General features: G+C 43.2%; 1 protein-coding gene across 1 annotated transcript in view; it reads right to left on the bottom strand.

The window, feature by feature from the left end:
* The window catches only part of cacna2d2a (calcium channel, voltage-dependent, alpha 2/delta subunit 2a), a 139,083-nt gene that overhangs the window by 1,646 nt on the left and 114,659 nt on the right, over nt 1-22,778 (bottom strand). The window contains exons 11-37 of the mRNA XM_041944403.1: nt 22,360-22,521; nt 20,145-20,255; nt 19,256-19,334; nt 16,027-16,076; nt 13,620-13,709; nt 13,098-13,166; nt 12,350-12,424; nt 12,184-12,258; nt 11,980-12,051; nt 11,771-11,842; nt 11,529-11,590; nt 9,320-9,396; nt 6,244-6,304; nt 5,453-5,550; nt 4,530-4,620; nt 4,372-4,434; nt 4,128-4,231; nt 3,915-4,013; nt 3,640-3,731; nt 3,506-3,553; nt 3,313-3,384; nt 3,073-3,225; nt 2,900-2,952; nt 2,669-2,724; nt 1,658-1,781; nt 1,241-1,350; nt 887-969 (exon numbers count right to left, since the gene is read on the bottom strand). Of these exons, the coding sequence (XP_041800337.1) occupies nt 887-969; nt 1,241-1,350; nt 1,658-1,781; nt 2,669-2,724; nt 2,900-2,952; nt 3,073-3,225; nt 3,313-3,384; nt 3,506-3,553; nt 3,640-3,731; nt 3,915-4,013; nt 4,128-4,231; nt 4,372-4,434; nt 4,530-4,620; nt 5,453-5,550; nt 6,244-6,304; nt 9,320-9,396; nt 11,529-11,590; nt 11,771-11,842; nt 11,980-12,051; nt 12,184-12,258; nt 12,350-12,424; nt 13,098-13,166; nt 13,620-13,709; nt 16,027-16,076; nt 19,256-19,334; nt 20,145-20,255; nt 22,360-22,521 (2,301 nt within the window). The remainder of the gene's footprint in view (nt 1-886; nt 970-1,240; nt 1,351-1,657; nt 1,782-2,668; nt 2,725-2,899; nt 2,953-3,072; nt 3,226-3,312; nt 3,385-3,505; nt 3,554-3,639; nt 3,732-3,914; nt 4,014-4,127; nt 4,232-4,371; nt 4,435-4,529; nt 4,621-5,452; nt 5,551-6,243; nt 6,305-9,319; nt 9,397-11,528; nt 11,591-11,770; nt 11,843-11,979; nt 12,052-12,183; nt 12,259-12,349; nt 12,425-13,097; nt 13,167-13,619; nt 13,710-16,026; nt 16,077-19,255; nt 19,335-20,144; nt 20,256-22,359; nt 22,522-22,778) is intronic.

Below are 22,778 nucleotides of genomic sequence, written 5' to 3'. Positions count from 1 at the left end.
ATAAAGACTGTAAACAGGGGGAAACTGATAGCCTGGCTCAGTCCAAAGGTTATAAAATCCACCTACAAGCTAACCTAAAGTTCACATATTAGCCAAGTTTGACTATGGCTGTGTAAAAAATATACATACAACAGCTCAGACCCTCAGTAGTTTACTCAATAGTGAGCAGCAAATTGGGATTTTGAACACTTACAGTACTTATCATCAGTACAATTATAATTTTAGTAACTCTAAAACTACGGAGAGTTGCATTGTTGGATTGTCAGCTGACAGTATGATGCACATGCCACAGAGCCTTAAATCCACACACTCTGAATTCAGAGCCTCAAACAGGATCTGGATGCACTGTTTAAATAGTGAGCGATTTCTAACACGGCCTACTGGTCCCAGGCATGATGGGACCAGTGACACCAGCAGAGGCTGGTTGCCAGGCAACCTCACTGTGACCACAAGACTCCAGAGTGATATCAGTCTTTTCATGTCACTCTTGACAAGAAATAAGCATATTTCGCAAAAAATGAATGAAAGAATTACATGTGCTGACATGCTGAAATCATCATGATTTTTCCCATATCATAATATAGCAAATATTTGAAAAACCACTGAATTTCAAAGTAGTGAACTATGTTTCTCTGTTTTGTATTCATGAAATCAAATGTTTAAATCAGGCTCCATTTTTAGTTTTTGATTGCAGCTTGCACACAATCACTACTTTGGACAGGAGAAATAAAACATGATGTGATCTCATCATCACAATATGATTCTGCTAAATCAGTAATTATCAGTCCTAGCTGTATGCACTTTCTAACAGTGAGTAAATGGCAAACTGCCTGATTGTTTTTATTTGAATAACTCTGCTTATTGATATTGTATCTGAAAATCTTACAGAGATGTTATTGTCAAAGCAGGTGGAGGGTCCTTTTCGATAGCGCGCCACAGCCATTTCTTCACATGGATTATCCTCCTTGACTGAAAATTGACTCAATTAAGGAATATTAAAATCCTTTGAATTTCGGCTTTTTTTTTTGCAGTGTTACATCCACCCACACACCGATCGCTCGCGCGGTGCGACGGATGTAAATAACTGGTCATAATTCACGCCATCGCGATAAAAAGAACCTTGAAGTGAATGTGAAACATCTGCGTTTCCACAGGTATGTTAGATAAGGAGATAGCATCGAGCGATTAGAGAGTGTGTTTTCTCCTCCGCCAGCTGCTGTACAATGAGGAAAAAGGATACACTCCTCCTCCTCCTGAGACAGCTTCTCGATCTCGCAGGTGTTGCACGGCATCTTCTCCGCCACCACAAACAGCAAGTTGGTGTTGTTTATCCTCTTGGCATGAATCAGCCTGCAGAGAGCGACAACTCTGTTAACAACCCCCCTCTGCTCACTTACATCACAGGCTCATTTGCTAATGGATCAGCGAGATTCATGAGAGAGTCTCATAAGGCTCATTTAGCCAATGATGTGACCGTTTCATTAAAGCTGATACGGTTTAATCATCAGCAGAGTTTATTAGCTTCAACAGAAAGACGAATCTGTCTTGCTAACTGTGCACCCGTCATGGTGTGGTGTGTGTGTGTGTGTGTGTGTGTGTGTGTGTGTGTGTGTGTATGTGTGTGTGTGTGTGTGTGCGTGCGCACATATGTACAGACCTGGAGCAGTTGCCACAGTCCTGCAGTATGTTGTAGGAGCTGCTGAGGTTACTTAAGTAGTACTGGGTCTGGATCATGACACAACTCCGCTCTTTGGAGTCGAATCCTTCTGCATCCACCTCATCTGCAGCATCACCATCGCACAGAGTCGTAAGAGTGACACTTGTCAGTTCAGTTGATTTAATACAAAGCTGCATGTCAACAGCTGGCCTGGAAAAAGCTGAAAAATCTCCTCCTCCTTCATCTTTTCTTTGCATTGTGTTTACAGACTGGAAAAGTGAACTGTGCTCTTAAAATACTGATCCATGCATCATTTCACTATTGCTCGTTGCACTGTAGTCTTAGACTTTAGTCTCATAACTCCATTTTGACTTTAAGTTCTCAGAAATAGTTTAACTTTTTTTTACATGTATGACTGGCTATGTATTACACAAACAAGGAGAAGGTGTTTATTAGTCGCATTATTCTTAATTTAGGAGAGACCCAGGCTAGCTGTATGAGAGTGGTATTGATCTTCTCATCTTACTCTTTTCAAGAGAAGGAATAATAATAATCCTGATCCTTTAAAACCTACTTGCAGATTGTGTAAAACAGAAGCCTGAGTCCATGTAGTAATCTCCTTTATACAATCATGTGTTCACAAAGTGGTGAACCTCGCTCCATCCTGGCTTGTGAACGACTGAGCCTTTCCAGGATGCTCCTTTCATACCCAATCATGATACTATCACCTGTTACCAATCAACCTGTTTACCTGTGGAATGATCCAAACTGGTGAGCATTCCACACCTTTCCCAGTCTTTTGTTGCTCCTGTCCCAACTTGTTTCAAACAAGCTAAAGCCAGAGCTACAACATGAAATATATTGTCTTTGTACTGTTTTCAATGGAGCATATGTCAAAAAGGACGAACAATTTATCACATTGTGTCATTCAACGTCCCAACTTCTTTGGAATTGGGGTTTTAAAGCACCAAGCTGACATTTAACGGCTGAATATGTCTTGTTTGCACCCACCTGTGACAAACCAACTGTGGTAAGCCAGTCCATAGATAAACTGTTGGAACAAGGACCTGCGGAGACAGGAAGTGAGAATAAAAAATGGGGCTTAGCAGTACATTAGACTAATGTATTTAGCAGTGAACGTGTTACTGTGTACTAAGAGAATCCATCAGTCTCTTTGGGTGCAGTGTGTGTGTACTGTGTATTACAGTTGTGTTTGTTTTTCATTTGAGCTCGAGGACTCACCACGCAGCTGCTGATGTCCACCAAGCCAGATTGACAAAATCTGCGATTGTGGGCTGCAGATACAGACAGAGAGAGGGAGAAGAATGTAAAAACAGCAGGAACGTTATATCAGATGGATTTCATGCGTATTCTTCACCTCATCGTCTCCGGTGATGAGAAATTTATGATCTTACCACGAACACTCCTCTGGGTGCAGCTCCAGCTTCACTGTTGGGCACCCGTTCACACACAGACTGATAGTCAAATGACTGCTTGCGGTTGTAGAAGGAGTTGTTGTAGAGAGCGTGCATCAAGTAGGGATCGACGTCACTGAAGAACATCCCCACCTGCGGAGATTAATAACTCTGGTCAAGCTGAGCGTAAAGCTGAGTGAGAAACCACGGTCAGTGCGAAATGTTATTTATTCATTTCACCTTGTTCCAGTCCTCCTTCTGATTAGACATGATTAGGAATGCACCATCATCTATTAAATAACACAGGAGATCCTGCACACAGAGGTGAAGATGGTCCGTTACTTAGATGCACAGTGGAAGAATATACAGTGCTGTGATACAGGAGATCGAGCTGAATCCAAGAAGCTCATTAAAAATATGCAGAAAGACTTACATCACTGTTCGCTTCGCAGTCCATTTCACAGCCCCTGTTTGGTCCACACTGTCACAGAGAAAAAAGCAAAGTGAGCAGCTGAACACAAGACTAAGCCTGTAAATACAACATACGTCTTATGCATATTTCGTTACCGTATTTGAGCCTTGACGGTTGTCTGTGTGGTTGCTGGCAAGAATCTTGAACTTATCTGTCCAGGCTTCAAGGTCTAGTTTCACTCCAACCACTGAGAGAGGCAGGTTAGGAAAAGAGAGAATGAAAAGATCGCTGCACATAAAAGGGCCGAAAAATAGATGCAGATGGACGTTTCCACAAATCGTGACAATAAATACAAACATAGACGTGTAATTATCTGCACTCTGAAACATTTTCTCTGGATTTTGTCCCCTCTTTCAGAGCACGAGCCCACCTGCAGGTTTGATGGTCTTCCCTCCCACCGTGATCTCCACCGCCGTGCTGACCAGGATCCCTATGGTGTCATTCTCTGGGTTCAGCAGCTCGTCCCTGACTTAAAGAGGGAAACAAATAGAGAAACAAGCCGGGGGGGTTAGAAACAAAGAGCCACAACACATTATGCGGCACAGCGTGAGATATACAACCAAAGACGGAGAGCATCATTCACCTGTTCGATAAGGTGCTCGGAAGATGTAGCCCTTGTTGTCGAGACTGCGGCGGTAATAGCTGGCATTAAACGGCTCAGGGTCTTCCTCCCAGCTTTCTGAAGCCCTGAGATTTAAGAGTGCAGACGCTGGAGCTGTAAATCTCTGATGCACAGCCTCCTGCTACCAGTTTTTAAGTCTTCACAACATACTACTTTAAAAAGAGAATGAAAGTGAGAGACAGAGCCGCTGCAGTCTGGCACTTACTTGTTCGGAAACACTCTTGTCACACCTCCGTCTGTTGCAGCGAACACGGCCAGAAAGCCGTACCTAGGATGGAGAAAAGAGGCAGAAATCAAACCTAAATCTGATTCGGAGACTATTCTAAAGACGCCGTTCGCTCAGTGCTGGCGAATCGTACTCACGTGTTCAAGTCTTTGTTCTTCCACACTTTCTCGACCAGCTGCCTGATGATGCCGGTGTCCAGAATCAGGTTATGAAGGAGCAAACTGTCACCTAAACACGATCAGGTAAGAAACAATGTTCACAACTATCAGAATATCACGTATATCCACATCAGATGTAGATTTATTTGTCCTGAGAACACTGGATCCTCCAGCAAACAGGAAAAAAGCTGCAACAGTTGAAGAGAAGATTAGATTTTAACCAGTTTTGGTCAAAATTCAACCAAAGAAAATGGCACTCATGATTCTAGTGAGCACATAAGATTACTTATTTCCAGATTGAAGCCAAGTAAATCTAAAAAACTCACTCTCTGTCTACACTTGGTGTTGTTACAGATGGTGGAAAAAGTGAAACACATTAATTTCTGCAGACAAAGCACCCTGACTGTTATCATGTTGCTCTTGCATCACACTTGACACCACAAAAAAAAAACAAAACGATGCTACTGAGGAATGAGTTATCATCATTGACAATTGCTCGCCTCCTTCAACGCCTGCATTATTCCGATTATCTGAGCAGGTGGACGTAACCCTCGTCAGTCCCACGGAAAAACAGGGGTTTCAGGTGGCGAACACATAAAGGGCTGTTGCTAGCTAGCTAAGTGATTAATCTTAGCTCTCTGCCGCTCAAAGTTGAAGACTGATTGGTGGGTGGATGTCACGATATTATTGGTTGAAACTGGTTGCTTGAAGCTGATGTAATCACGTGTCATATGTGGTTTTACAGGAAGGAAACATGGTTGGATTTTTGATATACGAATACAAAGAAATTGGGGTTTTATTTTCGGATTTTGTTTGCCAAAATCACCGTAAAATAGGTGCACAATATGACAGAGAATATGGTTAAAAAGGCATTTTTCATTTTATCTCAACTTGAAACTCACATTGTTTGGAGTCCGGTGTCACCTTCTCCATCAGAGCAATGAAGTTGAGCAGGAACTCAGTGTTGTTGTTGGACAGCTCCAGATCATTGCAGTACTCCCTGAGGAGCAAACGAGGCAGTTTAACTCAGAGAAAGAAGGCAAAAACACGCTCATGCAACATTTACACTCTGCCTCTGCCTATAGAGAGCAGCATGCATGTCTTAAAGCCTAAAACGAATATGCCAAGATGGCTGTCAATCAAAACAAACTGTGGCCAGGCATCACAATGACAGAGATTTTATCAGCATGTTTCAGAATTCAGGCTGCAGCTGGAGGCCATGAGGGTTTGATAACAAAACAGCACATGCAAAGAGGCTTTCAATCATTTTTCATGCATAATGTTACTTTTTTCCGAGTTGCACATTTTGTTGTCCAGCATTAGTTTTATTCTCATTATGATTTTTTATTCTTATCTTAAATTACATTGAAAAACCAAACCGATGAGCCCTAAATGTATTTGTGCACAACAAACATGTAGCAGCATGCAAATGAGATTTGATGTGGCCTCAATACTTTGAGTAAAGGAGGGTAACTAATGAGGGCAAGTGCAAAACAAATTTAAATAAGATAAAACAAAATTACAAGGTTTTGATGAATTTCATTTTTTGTCACTCTAAGTTTCCACACCACTCAAAAAAAAAGTTGATGAAATAAATAAAACCAACCACTTCCACACAGTGCAACATCACAAAAGACAGAAGACCAAAAACGGGTGACCATCAACGACAGCAAGCGTTCACACACAGAGCTACCTGGGAGCAATGAATACATGTCCTTCAGACTCAAAACTGTTTGGCAGCAGTGATTCAAAATCTGCAACAGAAAGGGGAAGATTATCCAGGAAGGGCAGTGGGCAGAGCAGTGGGGGAGTTGTGGATAAACGGCAGCTGTTCTTCAAAGGTGTAGGGACGCAGGGAGTTTACCATAGCAACACTGAGGTATCATGGGAACACTAGCGTTAGCCAATATGGTGCCTAAAATAGAACCTGACTCTCAATGGACGACAAGCACTCACATCATCTTCTTTTTTTTTTGGCTTTTTGTCCATCACTTTGTCCAAAAACGTTTTCTGATTCATTTGGTTTCACGCTAACATCTTTTGGATGTCTGAGAACTGACTTGCGAGACGTGATGTGTCAGGAAGCAAGTTCTCAGACATATTCAACACAATGAGTGCTTTCATATCAGGCAGGCATCAACATGGCCAACTATTGCAGGGGGAGGTGGGTGAAGGTCCTGATGGAAGTGGTCACCCCTCAGACTGGCAGGGGAGAGGGCTCAGAGAGACACATAATCGGAGGAAATGCATTGCATTGTGAAGGGCATGTCGAAGGGCAACTTCATTTCATCTATCACAGACAGAACAGAACACAAAATATCAACCGTCATTAGAGCCTCAGCAGGTGAGTCTGCGGTGAATCCAACATGTTATTTTCTCATTATGTCATGACCTGCAACTGTACAAGCAGATGAGAATGAAAGGTTTCATTTTAGAGCTAAAATCGAGTGCCCAGGTAGTTTTCCGCCCACAATGCCGTGCACTTCCGGGGTCGGGTTTCTTGAGGAAGTGTTGGGCCGTGCCCCTGGCAGTCTGAGGGGTGAGGAGGGAGGGAGACAAGCTGATGGAGACAGGGAGTACAGAGGGACGACACAGGAGTCAGGCGCTGCGCCGAGCGGCACCCTGACACCTGACAACATGGGCGGGCAGGACACAGCTCAGCCCTGAAGGGTCAGTCTGCAGGCTGCGACGTCTCCAGCTATAGACGAGATACTACAGCGGCTAACAAACGTTAAATAGTTGTTGCTTTAGTATATAATATAGATCAGTAAAGTAGAGTTACATTAAAATATTATTACCACAAGAGACCCTATTTACTGTACTGTAAATAAATAGCAGTATTTACAAATATGCTGATGTTTTTGTCTACTGTTTGTGTCTACCTTCCTACATTATGAAAACAATTAGAAATCTCAATGCAGAGCTCAATATGCTCTAACTTTATCAGTAAGAGGGAGTTTTTTAAATTAAAGTCAGTACCTGAACCCTAGTCTAAGAACAAGGTCAGACATTTATTTACTAATGACACTGTAAGAAAAAGACAGAGTGAGAGACAGAGAGAGGGAGGGAGAGAAGGTGAAAAAGATGAAAGAGAAATGGAGAAGGAGGATGAGGAAAAGGGAGAAATATGGTTGAAGAAAATGAGAAGAAAGTGAAACAGTGAGAGAGAGAGGAGGCAGACACAACCCGTTTGGAGCTCTCCACAGAAGGAAAAGGATTAGGAGGGGGGGGGGCAAAAGACAAGTTTTAACAGAGAACATGAATATCTGCCTTCCTCGGGTGCAGTAGGTGTGTTTTTTTTTTTTGCTTCTGGAGCAGCGGATACGTGAGTAGGAGGGTGAGGTTGGAGGACCAGAGGAGCCATCGTGAGAGATGTGGGATCTGAGTTGCAGCAAGAGGGTGAAGAGGAGAAGGAGGGATAAAAGGAGGAAGAGGAGGAGGAGGAGGAAAAAGAGGAAAGGGGGAGGAAGTCCTGAAGGCAAGACGGGCAGGAACAGAGGCAAGCAGGCTGGGACAGGTGAGGGTAGGAGGGGGGGGGGGGGCAGCAGGAAGAGGTTCAGGGCGAGAGTGGTGGGAAGGAGGCAGCGGTAGGGAGTAGGAAGTAAAGGAAGGGAACGTGGACCAATATGGAGTATACTTGCCCTTGCTGTATGGCACTGTGTGGATCCATCAGAGAAGGAGTGAGCAAGAAAAGAAACAGGGGATCGGGTGGGAAGGGGGGATCACAGACAATATTTTATTCAATTACTGTTTGAATAAAAATATTGTTTTCTTGAAAGAAAGAAACCAATTTAAGTCAAACAAGACAAGAGAGAAAAAGAAATGAAGAGCAAACATCTTATTTGCAAGAGCAAACGAGGGAACGGAAAACCAACGGAAGAAAGGAAAAGAAAACTGGGAAATCCAGGAAAGGAAAACAGTAAAGACAATACCAAAAACTGCGAGAGATAACCATGGTGGAACAAAAAAGAAATCAAATGAAAGAGGAAAAGAGTGGAGTAAGAGGGTCAAAGAAAGAATGAGAGAGACAACATGTGTCCCCATTCAGACCCACAAAAACCCAAACTCCCACATTTGTCGAGCCCTTATCCCGGGCCGTGTGGGAGTTTATATACTGAATGATTCCAAAGCTGGGAAACATCTCACACAATCCAACGACAAAAATAAAGAAAGGAATCAAAAAACAAATCACACACATAACAGAAGGGACAGTCCCAAAATCATAGAACTCATCATAAGGAGTGAAAAGCATGCATGTTTTCACAGTTTTCCAGAACATCAAATACTTTGAACACAGATGCTTCAGAATCATTACTTGGTGGAGAAGAGGCGAGAGCATTTGGCAAAAAAAATAATAGCACAAAGGTCACCATTATTTTCACCTGAGTAACACAGTAAAACCACAGCTTTCACCTTTCTGTCAGTTCAGTTATTTTTTTCTTCAGCCAGTGTGAAGAAAAAACATCACCATTTTACAGCACAGCATGAAGACAGGAGGGAACAGGGGGCAGTAGAGGAGTCAGGGGACTCAGGTATGATCCTGCCTATCAGAGAGTGTCGAGAGAGGGGAGAAGGGGGGAGAGGGGGAGGGCGGGGCAGGCGGCTCCGCTCGGACACTCCCTATGATGATGTTGAAGACCCAGGACAAAGGACTGAATAAGAGCATAAGGTCATATTTGGGAGAAAGAGAGAGAGGGGAGGAGGAGGAAAGAGTGGAAAGAGAGAGAGAGACAGAGAGTGAAGGATGCTGGGTATTCCCGAGTACTTACACTGCACCTGAAGGATCTGGTCACTCAGGTTGGCCTTGATGTGGTTCTCACTATATGTGGGCAGTACCAACCCTAGACTGAGGTGACGAGGCAGACGCAGAAAATCAGAAACACGTTATGGATGCACATGTAAACTCTCCAGCCTACAAACACACACAGCCCAGCGCACCCACTTTACAGCTAGTTCATCAAGGTTGCATGAAACGGTATCATCACGTCTTATAACACACTGTTTTTACGGAAAGTAATAATGCAGCTTTTCCAAATGTTTGTGAGGAAGGAAATGCATTAACTGCCTTTGTTAGACCCCAGAAGAACCACGGACTACGTTTACACGCACAGTAATGTTCCACTATATTCCGTGGGACTGTTGAAAATGTGTGAAAAGTTTGTAGGTTATACACTTTACTTTCATAAACTAGTGCAGCATAAAGTCAGTGCTGAAAACACACTGCTTTCCAGAAAGATCACGTCCCCAGTTCAGGAGACCTTTAAGCTGAGCAAGCTCAAATCAAACACTCACACCCCAAGCAAAGCAATTGCATTTGTAGTGAGAGCCCTCTGTACTTTATCAAACATGCTTGATATTTACGACACATCACCGATCGTTCACTGCTGGCAATCAAAGTCCAGCAGTATAAAGCACATTTTTTCTGCATTTTTTTCTGCATTAACAGACTTCTTGGTACTTGGGGTGTGTGCAACAAGCTGTAAACAAAACACTGGCACATTATTTCCTTATCAAGTCTATCCGGTGAATGTGTTAGCAAACAGTGGCCTATTGACACATCCAGCAGGCACAGGGTAACAGCAGCATTCATTTGGAGTTGTGTTTCTGGCCAGACAATGAATAAGACGTTGATATTCACTCTCCTTTCAGCTCTTGTTTCGTCTCCACCAACTTTTTCTGCCATTTGGTGCAGGGGAGGTAGCACACAGTGGGGTTATCAGCACTATTTTTATCTGAAAACTGCTGCCTGTGTATAGAGTGTTAAGAGTGAACTAAAACAGTAAATTGAGGCTGGATCACTGAAACGAGGAGGCATGAAGCTCTATAGAGTTGAGGGGAACTGCAGAGGGGTGACTTTGTTACGACATATCATATCACATGTAGTCATTTGATAAATTGCTAATATAAGCATATGGATCTGAGCAGCTTTAAGTTTTAGTTTATCTTTAAGCCAAGTGAAACTATGAAAGGTTTCAAACAAATAAAAAAGAAACATAGCTTCACTTTAAAACATCACCACTATGACATCGTAGTTTGATCTACATATGCTTTATATTACTAAATATTTACACTTTTACCACAGCCAGACATTAAAGAGAGAAGACAGAAATACACATCCCATCTCTTAATCTGTGATTCCATACAAAGCTAAAATATAACTCAGTAAGAGGATTAATTGAACAGATAGAAAATCAGGCTGTGACAGTATCAGGTTCAGACTGAGCCACAGCTACACTCGACTATCTATAATATCAAGCTCATTTAGATTTAAAGAAGCATCCCAACACGGTCCCATGTGCTGAACTCTACAGTGCAGGATGCATGACGGAGTAGAGCTTTGTGTGTCTGGTTAGACTTAGATTTGACTGTTGCAGGGCACAGCAGTCACACACGAGGATTGTTAAATACACTGGAATTTCCCTTTGAGTTGAATATTAATAGAATTGTGCAGAGAAAGCTTCATATGGACTCAGCCAGGACCAGGCGCGCTGCCAGCAGATGTAATAAAATACACACATCAGGCATTTGTGGGACTATTGAATATCATAAACTGTAATTTGCAAAGTGTTGCCTGGAGGAACTGTTGTTATGATGCAACCACAAATGTTCAAGCACGTTTTGAGATGAATACACTGCACAGTTAATTTGCGCTTAGAGTACTGCTGAAGATTTTTATGAGAGAAGGAAAACGGTTCTTTAATTTGGGTGATTCAAATGAATTATTTACTGCAAATACAGAAGGCAAATGAGCATGTTGCCTTTATTCAGTGGCAGGTTTAGTCTCTTTCAAATGTGTGATAGTGGCAGCTACGGTTAACAAACACAGCTGGTTGATCAGTAACAGCTGTCAAAATCTTGTGAGACTTGTGACTCAAGCTGGACGAATCAAAAGTATCAAAGTTGGACTTCACTCACGGGTTCAAGTTGCGCAATCTTTTGGTCTGAGGTCAGGTGACGCATGTTTGATTTCAAACCTACCTGTAATCTGTTCCCTCCACGGGCGTCCATGTGTACGTCCGCATGGCCTCGTCGATGTACCTCTGTCGACAACCGCAAAGAGACCCTGATCAGTAACACCGCCACAACCTCAACACATGTCTCGTCCCATCATTGGAGGGAAACAAGGGATCCCAAACATACTGAGTGATTCAGATTCATTACAACACCATTCAGGAAGGTGCTACTTTGGATCATGATTGAGTCTCATATTGATGACTTGCCTCATCAACTGACTTAATGAGCGTCTTGATTTTCCTTTGCCCTGATTTGCCATCAATCATCTGTCGACGGATCTGAAAAGCAAGAGAGAGAGAGAGCGCGATGCCGCAGCATGAGAAGGCACGCGGATACACGAGAAAGTGTAAAATAAAACCATTATATGAAACATTAATTAAATACACGAGTTGATAGTAATGACGTTGGTTTTTACCTCCTCCTTGTTGCTGTCCTCCAGCTCTGCATCCAGAAAGTCCAGAGTGACGGGCTCCCTGAAGTTAATGATCTGAAGCGAGGGAGAAAACAGGGGAAGGTGGAGGGGGAGGGTTAATGCCAGCCAGCAGGAATAACGTCCACATTTAGAATCAGAAGCAGGTAAACTGATTGGATGCAGGGCAGAGTTCGTAGTTAGACCTACTTTGGGTCGCAGGTTGGGATGCAGCAGTACATAACCATTTGGGTCGATGGCAAAGGTGTAGCCATTGGCTCCAAGCTGTCCAGAAAAAGAGTGAATGGAGGTGTATATATCATAATCGGAATATTAGAGTGATATGAGAGTGATACTGAGTGTACAACATGCTCACTCTGTATGTCGGTGTCTTCTTTTTGATTTCGTTGATTGCAATATCTACTCCCATGACTCCGAGGATGAGCTGGTTCTGTAGGAAGAACATATGAGGAAATTACTCGCATTTTATCCACAAACGGCACTGGCGTCGGAGAATCACAGAGCAGGTAGCTGCGCCGTGAGATTACTAAGAACATACCGACGCCATCTTTGACTTATCACTTTATGTGGAATCTGATTAGTCCTTATTTTTACAGTCTACATTATCTTAAACTGAGTCGCTTTGCGGCGGCGTCATTGCTTTAAGCCTGTGTGATAAGCTCAGAGTAAATACTTTGGTCATGGATACTGAAAGCTGGATGCATCTGTGCTCTCTGGATGATAAAAGATACAACACAGACGGGCGGTGGTGATGTCTGCTGTCACCTCAGGGGGGAGGTGTTGCCTCGAAGAGCAGCAGCTGGGCGGACGCCATTATAAAATGACTGATGAGGATCAACAACAGCAAAGGGACGCAAAATAAAACCTGAAGCCCTCCTGCTGCTCCAGCTCCTGTTTCTGTCTGAGTAACCTTATGCAGTTGTAGCCTTAACCACATGAACGACAATAAAAACATTGTTTTTACATAACGATAGCGGTGAAGACTCATTAATACAAAGGGTGAGCAGGTGCATGAGTCACTCTGTGTGCTGTGTGAGTGAAAAAAAAGCTCCAGCTATTTTAAGCTCCATATCTTTTACAGTGTACCTCAGTGTTGATTTTACCTGAGAGCTTACAGTATCAGCGGTGAGGTTGAAAACTGGCATCGTCCCAGTGATGACAAGGCCCAAACCCTGATAATAGACGTTAGAAATCAAATTAAAAATGTTATTTTGTGTCTCAAAACATCTTTACATTTGGCATAAATGAAAATCCAAACTACTAAACGCAAGAAGCTGCAATTATATCACCTGGAATTTAAACTTTTCATGATATTCACGATAAACTTTAATGCTACAGGAATAACAGTATAGATTAAAAGGTTGTGACACCAAGACTACCTGGAGGATTGTGTCATTGTTGTAGCTAGATGTTATCAAAATGAGAATACATACTATGATTTAAGTCTATGACTTGTGAAGACAGAATAGTCATAAAGAATAATAAACTGTTATAACATAATCTTCAAAATTTGCCAAAACATCTTAAACAGTCACCGCTGATTTACGAATGAAAAGTGGTTAATAAACAATTAAACACAGGGACAGAAAGGATGATATAAAATGCCCTTTTAAGCTCTCTCTCACCAGAGCATCCTGGTAGACGTTCGTCCACTGCACCTGCTTGGCTTTCGGCCCAGCCAACACCATGGGACGACCCAGGACATCCAGGTACTCCTGCATCGGCAAAAAACACACACGCTAGCGTGAACACACACAATAAACACACATAATCAAACAGACAGTTATAGTGGTCGTCGTGTACGGGAGCTGGCAGAAACGTTCAAGCTGTCATAAAACTATAGGACCCTGACCGGCCTCCTCTCTGTCACCATAAACCAGTGGGCCACCAGCAGCAGCAGCACCCCGGCCCTGCCGAGCCGTAAAGCCTCCAGTCCTGAGACACTCAAGGCCGTTTTTCATCATTATGAAGGAGCTATTAAAAACACATTAAGGGTGTCAATGGCACGACGTGCAAACAGGCCCTTCTCCCAGAGGCTCTACTGTCATCGCCGGCACTGTGAGAATGTCCCACAGCGATGGTGAATAGAGGTGAGGGGTTAAGTCTACTCATAATACATCAAATTCACTACATTCTTTTGTTCTCAGGAGCCACCTCGCAAAACAGCTGAGATGTCTATTTTTTTTGCGAACAACCTATTGATCCTTGTCATTTTAGAGACCGTATGTAATTGGTGAAATTATTGAGTGAGTGACCCCATGACATATTAAGCGACTGCACAGTTTGGAAGGAAAAGAGGCCCGCCGGGCACGGGACGCTCGCGCTGTGAGCCTTCAGTGTCTTGTTAATGTAAAGACTAGAGAGAGCAAAATCATTCCTCACAGTGAATAATTCTGCCAGCATTTCCTAAAGCTGCAAATTATCCTATTCGGCAGTCGGTGAGCTCTATAGCCAAATGTCTATCTTTATGCATCAACACAATATATTCAAATGTCAAAACAGGATCAGTGGGAATGCAGCAGCTCTCTCGGGGTCAAATGCTGATTTTAAAAACATCAGCCGTTTTCCAGAAGATGACAAATTTCCATCCATTTTGCAGCGAAAAGGGAAACATAACGCAGGTTTCTGACCCTTGTATCCATCCTCAACACACGAAAAGGGCGCCCTGTAGAAGCACGCAGCTATTCCAGTATTATGCTTTTGACCATTTGTTTTTTCATCGCCTGAACAGTGAGGTGCTGACAGGCGTAACCTATTCTATTATTAGCTCAATAAAAGTCCGGTTTAACGCGCCACAGGGAGATATTCCATCAGGACAATGACAGCCAGACCTTTTCACGGGATATAGGGGGAATTTTCCGCCTGGCTAGAACAATCTAGGAAACATAAAAAGTCAGCAACTAGAGATGTGTGGTCCACAGGAACCAGCGCCATATAGACTCCAGCAGCATCCCTGCACATTGATTAAATGCTATTGTCTCCCTGGGTACCGTAACAACCACAATCTCATCAGGACGCTCCCTCTAAAGGCAAACATCCTAACTAAAGCCTGGCCTGTTATTGTTGCTCCACTGAGATCCTCTACAAAGAAGCCAGAATGGATGTAATAAGTCACGACGATGCAGAAAAACACAATATAGTGCCACTTATTTTCAAACTACTCCACTCTTCCTACATAATTGCATGACTCAGGATGGTATGAATAATAATATTTTTGCCATCTGTGGTCCATCTGTTATTTGAATGTTGCCATCTTAGTCAAGTGAGACTATGTGATGAGTGTGTGATGTTGAAGGGCAGAGCACGATTAAATAATGTGTCTTCTGGGCCTATACAGAGAGCTGTAGTCACCCACCTTCAGAAAACCTATTAGAGTAAGTGGCAGTTCTCAGAATATAAATATGCCAGAGTTAATGGAACAGCTGACAGTATATTCTGGGGCCTGATCGCTCACCGGGGCTGAGGGGGGCAGCGGCGGTGGTGGTGGTGGGTGGGAGGAGGAGGAGATGGGAGGGTACTGGGGGAGGAGAAAGGAAAGGAGACAGAGAGGGAGGAGGGGTGCGCAGTAGCTCGCCCACCTCCCGGCGACTGAGTCAATTTCTACAGCTGGAATGAGGTTATCCCAAGGGCCTCTAGAAACTCGTAGAGCCTCGAGCAAGTGAGGGGGGCGGCAGGGCCCGGAGTGTGTGAGAAACCTGAGGTGTGTGTGCGAAAGAGAGAAAGCGAAAGACAGAAAGAGATCTGAAAGTCTTAACTTCAGAGCCTCCAGAAACATTATTATAGAAAGACCACAACACTGTTATCACGCCTTCTCCAGCTCTGTCACTTCCTCTCTGCAGTCATCCAGCTGTGTCGTCTTCTGTCCCTTTGTTATGGGATACTCAAAAGCAAATCTACAATCTGTATAATTATCATCAAAGCAACCATGAAACAAGAATGGACCAGCTTCTTGCTTAAAATTGCTCTATTTTCTTTTTTTTCCCTTTAACTCAAAAAGGTGTACTCAGCTTGCACACACTCTGTATATCTTACCTGGGTGTTGATTCTGATGGCTCCAATCGATGGAATTTCAAAGTAGTAACCTGGGGATTAAGAAAAGAGAATCAATACACTATTCCAACAAAAAAAGCTGCTGTACCCAGGCTGCTTCATGGTGCCTGCCCGTGTCATATTCTGTCCACATTTTTAAGAGTTAAACAGTCACAGTGTGTGCAAAAGAGATCCATTTGTAGATTGGAGCCTAATCTCTTCCATGTTATTAGGTACATGTAATGTAATGCCATCATCTCCAGCTGATGATGATGTGCCAAGCAGGCACGGTAGAGCTTGTGGCCACTGACCTCTCCACACTCGTGGTTGTGCTGCAGGATGTAAATGTGGAGGCTCATTGGGAATGCTGAGCCCCAGGCACTGCTGCCGCTGATTAGGAATGGAGGAGAGTGACCGACTGGGTCAATAACCACGCCGCTCCCCAAGTTATTAAAGCTATGAGTGTTTATACAAAGAGCCGCGAAATGGAGACAGCATCCCCAGAATGTTAAAAGGCAGAGATGACTCTCATTATTTTGATACATTATGCACTTTGCCACAGTGGTTTGTGTCAAGATTTGCCTTCGCTGTCTCATTCATTTGCACACGCAAGCATGCAGATATCATGCACTCACGCGCACGTCTGTACACGTGTCCACACACACAATCTGTGGCTCTCATGCATGCACGCACATGCGCTAACACGCACCCACATACACACACGCGCGGGGCACAGCAATTTGTCATAGTTTTGTGCAGAGCAGTAGTTTGTTTCAGTGCTTTCGGCAGCATGCCAGAGACATCTGTGGTTGTAAGGCAAAGCTCAGCGAGAGGTGAAGACAGGAAAATATACACGGTAACTATAAAAGCATGATTGTAATGTACAACCCTGGTTCTAATAAAGTTGGGATTGCTGTGCAGAACATAAATAAAACAGAAAGTGACAATTTTCTAATCCTTTTTGACATGTGCTTAACTGAAAACAGCACAAAGACAATATATTTAGTGTTTGACCTCATCTGCTTTTTGATGCAGCAACACGTTTCAAACAAGACCAGGAAAGTTGTGAAACGCTCCAAAACACCTGTTCGGATCATTCCACAGGTAAACAGGTTGATTGGTAACAGGTGATAGTGTCATGATTGGGTATGAAAGGAGCATCCTGGAAAGGCTCAGTCGGTCACAAGCGAGGATGGAGCGAGGTTCACCACTTTGGATGAAGGATGTTACTACATGGACTCGGGAACACTTTGGTAAACACAGTTTGTTTGCAAATGATTGCATTCTGTTTTTATTTACATCGTACACAGCTCCACAGCTTTCCTGGAATCGTGGTTGTAGATCTGCAGGTTAACAGAGGTCGGCTGTTTGAGGGGCAAATAATGAATTTAATCAAGAACTAATAATAATATTTCGATGATGAAACATAACGCCTCTGCTCAATTATGTCTCTTTTCCTCGGATGTCATCCTATATCATCATATTTTTTGACTATATTGTGTCTATATAACGTTGTTATGTACAATTTACAAATGGTACATGCTGTGTAAAGTATGAGTCTGCAGTTTAGAGTTTCGAGATCAGCATGCACTACTTTCTATTCATTCAGTTTTCTTATCCAGCTTGTTGTTGAAACACCATATAAACTGATTAAGTTATTCAAGGGTTTTTCTTCTAAAATGGACGGCCGTCATGACTTTATGAGGATATTTCTCTCCTAGTTTTGGATTATCAACGGCACTTTGGTGCAAGTATTAGGACCACCAATGGGGTATATCATATTTGCGGCTTTTATCCTCCATTTCACCTATTTTTCTGAAGATAGCTCTTCCTTCTGTTTTGGATTTTGTTACACTGCGTGAGCGCTTGGAGAAATGGTTTCATTGTCCTCAGAGTCACAGAGAGGCTACTTTCTTCTTAAGATGGCACTGAAGCTCAAGTGAGACAACAGCCAACGTCTCCAAGTGGCCTGTGTGTGTGTGTCACTGCTGTTTCTCATTGTGTGTATGTCACGGGTGAAGGGTTAGGGCCTGTCAGGGAGCTGGCTCTGCTGGAGTGAGATACCAAAGAGTAATAAGTACTGAAGATATGAGAGGACAGCTCCATTGAGGCTGGTGTGTCAACTCTATTGTCTTATGTTGGCATAGACTTTAGTACCATTGTAATCACTACAGTCGCGAACAGCAAAGAGCATGTTGGCACAGAGGCGTAATCCTGGACTTTCCCCCGCCTGACGGGGAGATGGCACAGTAATCATCTCGCTACCAGACTCCTCCCGCTAATTAATAACAACTTCTGGGGAGATACTTCTGAAGCACTTGGCTCCACTGGCAATAAGCTAATCAGCGGCAGAAGTTAGCCGAGGCTTCAAACAGGCAGCTAAAGGCCTCATAAAGGAGCAGCTTCCGATAAACTGCGACGCTGAGAAAACGATATTAAATCAAGCCACAAAAGAGAGAAGGAGAAGTGGGTTATGGATTAAAAAATTCAACACTGTGCGCAGCAACAACCATGCGAGTTAGGTTGGGATTAAATGAGCTGAGTCAAGATGAGATTCACGCAGACAAAGTAGCTGACAGGAAGAGCAGCTGAATCATATGGGCTGTCAGACAGTCTGTCAGAGGCAGGGCCGCCTCTTTGCTGGGTTATTTTAAGGACTGTGGCTGCTTCAGATGAATAAAATAAAGATTTGAACATAACATGATGTAAGACAAACAGCTTTTAATATTTCATTTGTTCCATTAATATTTGTGTAATGGTTAAAGAGTAACTATGCCGTGTTTGTTTCACCCCTGATCACACAATCATTGATAGGTGTGGTCAGTTGTGTGCTTTGTCGCACCTGTGACCACACCCAACAGTGATGTCATGATGATTGGGCGTACACCTGTACACCACTGCAGCGACGTGAGAGGTTAAACCACCCGAGGTCAGTGAGAATGAGATTTTAGAGTGCTTGCAACACATTCATTTTGTAGTTCTTCTGTTAAGACTGACTAGACTTTGCATTTCCCACTTCAGATGATGTCTTTTCCCAGAATGCTCCACAATTGGTACTTTCTTTAATATCTTGGTGTTTTCATTTAACATTATATTACTCAGGGGTATCCAATGGATGTTAAGTGTGATGGAAAAGTGCGTCCGTCTATTAAATTACTATGAGAAACAATGTGGATCACACCACCAACTCGCACAAACATATTACTTTGATAGAAACACCTTAACCACTTACCTTTATTGGCACAAGCTATCCACTGCAAAGGGGTGACATCATAATTATGCTGGCCAACAGAGAAGGTGAACACACGAACCTGGAGAAGGAGGACAAAAGAACGAATCATATGAAGGCTGAAATAATGAAAACAAATTTCCTCCAGAGACAGCAACTAGAGCGAAACAGCATCATGCAAACCGTCTTCCGGATGGCAATATGTTTGCTGTCCTGTGACGACTATAATGCACGAATCTTGAGTATGATTAGATTATCCTCCCAGTCAACTCACACAACTGTATCCCACACAAGACTGCAGTGAGAGAGTTGTCAAACTGCAGATTATTCCTTTATGACAGCAGCCGTCACGAGGGAGCCGGATAGTAATGGATATCAGAATAAATATTGGTGGGGCTGTGAAATGGGGGGAAGGAGGGGAGGGAGCGACAGCAAGACTGGAACAAAGGCGCCAACTGTGGATCTACTAACTGTAATTTTATAGGCTCTGTTGATAAAGTGGCTAATTAGGCAGAAGGTCAGAGCTGTTAACACCAGTAGCAAAACAACAAAAGAGACAGAAGAAGAGAGAAAGAAAGAGACACAGACAAAAAGAGGGAAAGAGTGGAAGAAAGACCACAGAGACGAATCACATGAAGAAAAATCCAGATTCAACACAGCCAAAATGGAAGTGGAGAAAGTTTAGAGTTAAATGCACAGATTGGAGTGGCTTGGCATGTCTGACAGCCTAACTAACACAACTGCCTGCACAATAACGAGACAATGTCAGCAGAACTGGATGGGAGACGGGGAGGGAGAAGGGCCTGCGAAGACAGTTTCCGGACATGCATCATGTCTTGGGCTGGCGGAGCGAGTGGATGAATAGCTAACAGCCTTATGGGGACAGACTCACCGTTTTGTTGGGCCAGTTGTACTTCTCAAAGATTTCCTGTGCACGATCCTCCCCGCCATCTGTAAACATCATTATCATCTTATTGCAGTTGGCCCTCGGGGCACTGCTCTCCTGTGGCACGTGAAGAGAGAGGAGGGAGGAGAGAAGAGCAAAGAAAGAGAGGGGAAAGATTGCAGGAGACAGGTTCGGTTAATGTGCGAGGAGAAAAGGGGAAGGTGATCATTTAAAACAGTGTGCTGCTGTGTTTGGATATGATTACAGCTCCCAGAATAATGTTAAGGCATTTGAAAATAGCTCCAGATTTTTAAGACTGGGTCAATACAAAGGTAGAGATCTTAGTAGATTCACCCCATATTTCAAAAAGTAGTTGTGAAGATGGGATCTCTTCACAGGCTACAAGTGTCTATTTAGATTTAGATTTATTCTGTTGTCCTCTACTTTTGACACCATAGCTGTGTTCCAAATCACTTTTTCTTTTCACTTCCAGAACGTACTGCAGCTGCCCTTACAAAGTGATGATTACAACTGCGACATACTACTTCATCCCAACATTGTGCCTTCAACGTGACCCTCGTGCTTGTACATCGGTCACAGTGAGTAGCGTCAAGATTTGAAGCAAAAAAAAAAAGTGAGCGATTTGGAATACGGCTAACACAATGTTATCTGTCTGTGCTTCTTCATCAGCTCGGCCGATGTGATGTATCCTCTGCTGGGCAGAGGACTGTGGGTCAGAACAGCCAGTAAAAGCATGCTGGCTTACATGCTGCAAAATGTGACCAGGTGCAGAAGGACATCCTGGTATTTTTAACACACTGAATTTGACATACTCACACTAAATCTACATAATATACTAAATCTTTTTCTGGCATTCTAAATAGTATGGCATGGTTATTGAAACGCAGCCCATGCTGAGTAATGTCTGCTCTTAATGACAAAAAGCTTGTTTCCATGTACCTAAAAAATGATACCCAAGAAGTGTACTGCCCCTTAAGATTAAATACATGTGCAAGCACATATATGGTTGTGTTTTGTGTTTATCATTAAATACTGATGGTTAACCTGGAAAATTTCCAGAGTAGGATGGAGAGGGTTTACAGTCTATCTTGAAAGTCCTGGACATTTTTGTCACTCTAGCATTGATTAACATGCTTAGTGTTTAAGAGTAGTCTACCAGTACATCGTGTAATGAGAAGGCAGGGATTTACCCTGGAAATGTGGAAATATTAGTCCACATATAATTTTCACAAACGATTCCTTTATTATTCTTTGTCCTATATTTTGTAGCGATAAATCCATCGAAACCCATCATTCATTTACAAATTTCCAAGTTGGTAGGCATAGGCTTCCTCATATTATCGTAATTTCAGGATTTCATTTGAAGTATACAGCATTACTCTAGCGTTAAATTTGATTGTGTCAGAAGCACTTTCACGAGCATTTCAGCACAATATGCTCATAGCCAGGCACCAGTTTTTAGCATTCAGCTTTGATACAACACCCCCGCCTGCTTGCACAGCAGCTGCCATTGATATGCAGGCCAGCGGCATGTCAATCTGACAAGATTCTAATAAAGATAAATAATATTGCTACAATTACATATTTTTATTGTGCTTCTGCCACCAATCATGGGTGTGAGTCTGCGACAGACTGCGATTACAGGGGCCTTTTTATTTCTCATTCTGCTGGCAAGGGAAGGGGAGGGGGGCAGCTGGCACTTGGCTCTATGCCTCCAAGCCCACCAGAGGAATATAAAGTGTCTGTGGCTGATCTCCTCTGGGCTGCACTCATCAATCATCCCATCAGAGCCCATTAGGGTGGCAGCCTCTTAAAATACACAGCAGCATACGGAGCTGAGGCAGCACCTGTGTCGAGAGCACGTGGATGCCTGCTGCCGACAGACGTCACCACTGTGCTGGCTGCTGCAAACATTAGCGTGACTCCACCGCAACAGCAGTTGTTATCAGACCTACCTTTGACAATGACAGAACTCTGGAAAAGTCTGGGCCATTCGTTGTCAGCTCTGCTTTATCACTGTTAATTCAGTTTTATTAATTGTCTTAGACAGTAACCCTGACAGGATGTACAATAACATGCTGGAGCTATAGTTACACAGTTTCAGCATGTAGTGAAGACTTTCTGGAGGCACACACAATTCCTCAGCTGCAAATAAACCACCCCTGCATTGCCGTCCCCTGAAAGGCTTGTTGGCTCTTACATTGAGAAGCTGTTCGAAGGCAAATGTGAAGCCAGACTTGTAATCTGTGGTTCCTTTGGCTTGCATATGCATGACGGCCTCTTTGAAGATCTTCTTGTTACGAACATTGGCTTGGACCAAAGTCCTGAAGCACGGAACGACAGCATCAGCCTTCTCATTGAACTAGAAGAGGAAGCACAAAGACACACATGAGCATGCTGTGTATGTGTACTGGCTTTTTCGGGACAAAAAACACGAATAAATTGACTAATTTAAATTTGTGTCTGTTGTAAGACTGTGTATTCCTTTGTGTCTTCCCTATCACGTGTGTGTAGTTCATGGCGGCAGGATGCAGACGTGGGTGTGTGCAGATGTAAGCTGCCCTGCTACTCTCTGGCTGGCAGTAAACACTGGTAATTACAACTTTCCACACAAAGAAC

Source organism: Chelmon rostratus, chromosome 2 (assembly GCF_017976325.1).
Source record: "Chelmon rostratus isolate fCheRos1 chromosome 2, fCheRos1.pri, whole genome shotgun sequence".
Classification (NCBI taxonomy): Eukaryota; Metazoa; Chordata; class Actinopteri; order Chaetodontiformes; family Chaetodontidae; genus Chelmon; species Chelmon rostratus.
The sequence above is the reverse complement of the archived record's forward strand: the minus strand, read 5'-3'. Positions and strand labels throughout refer to the sequence as shown.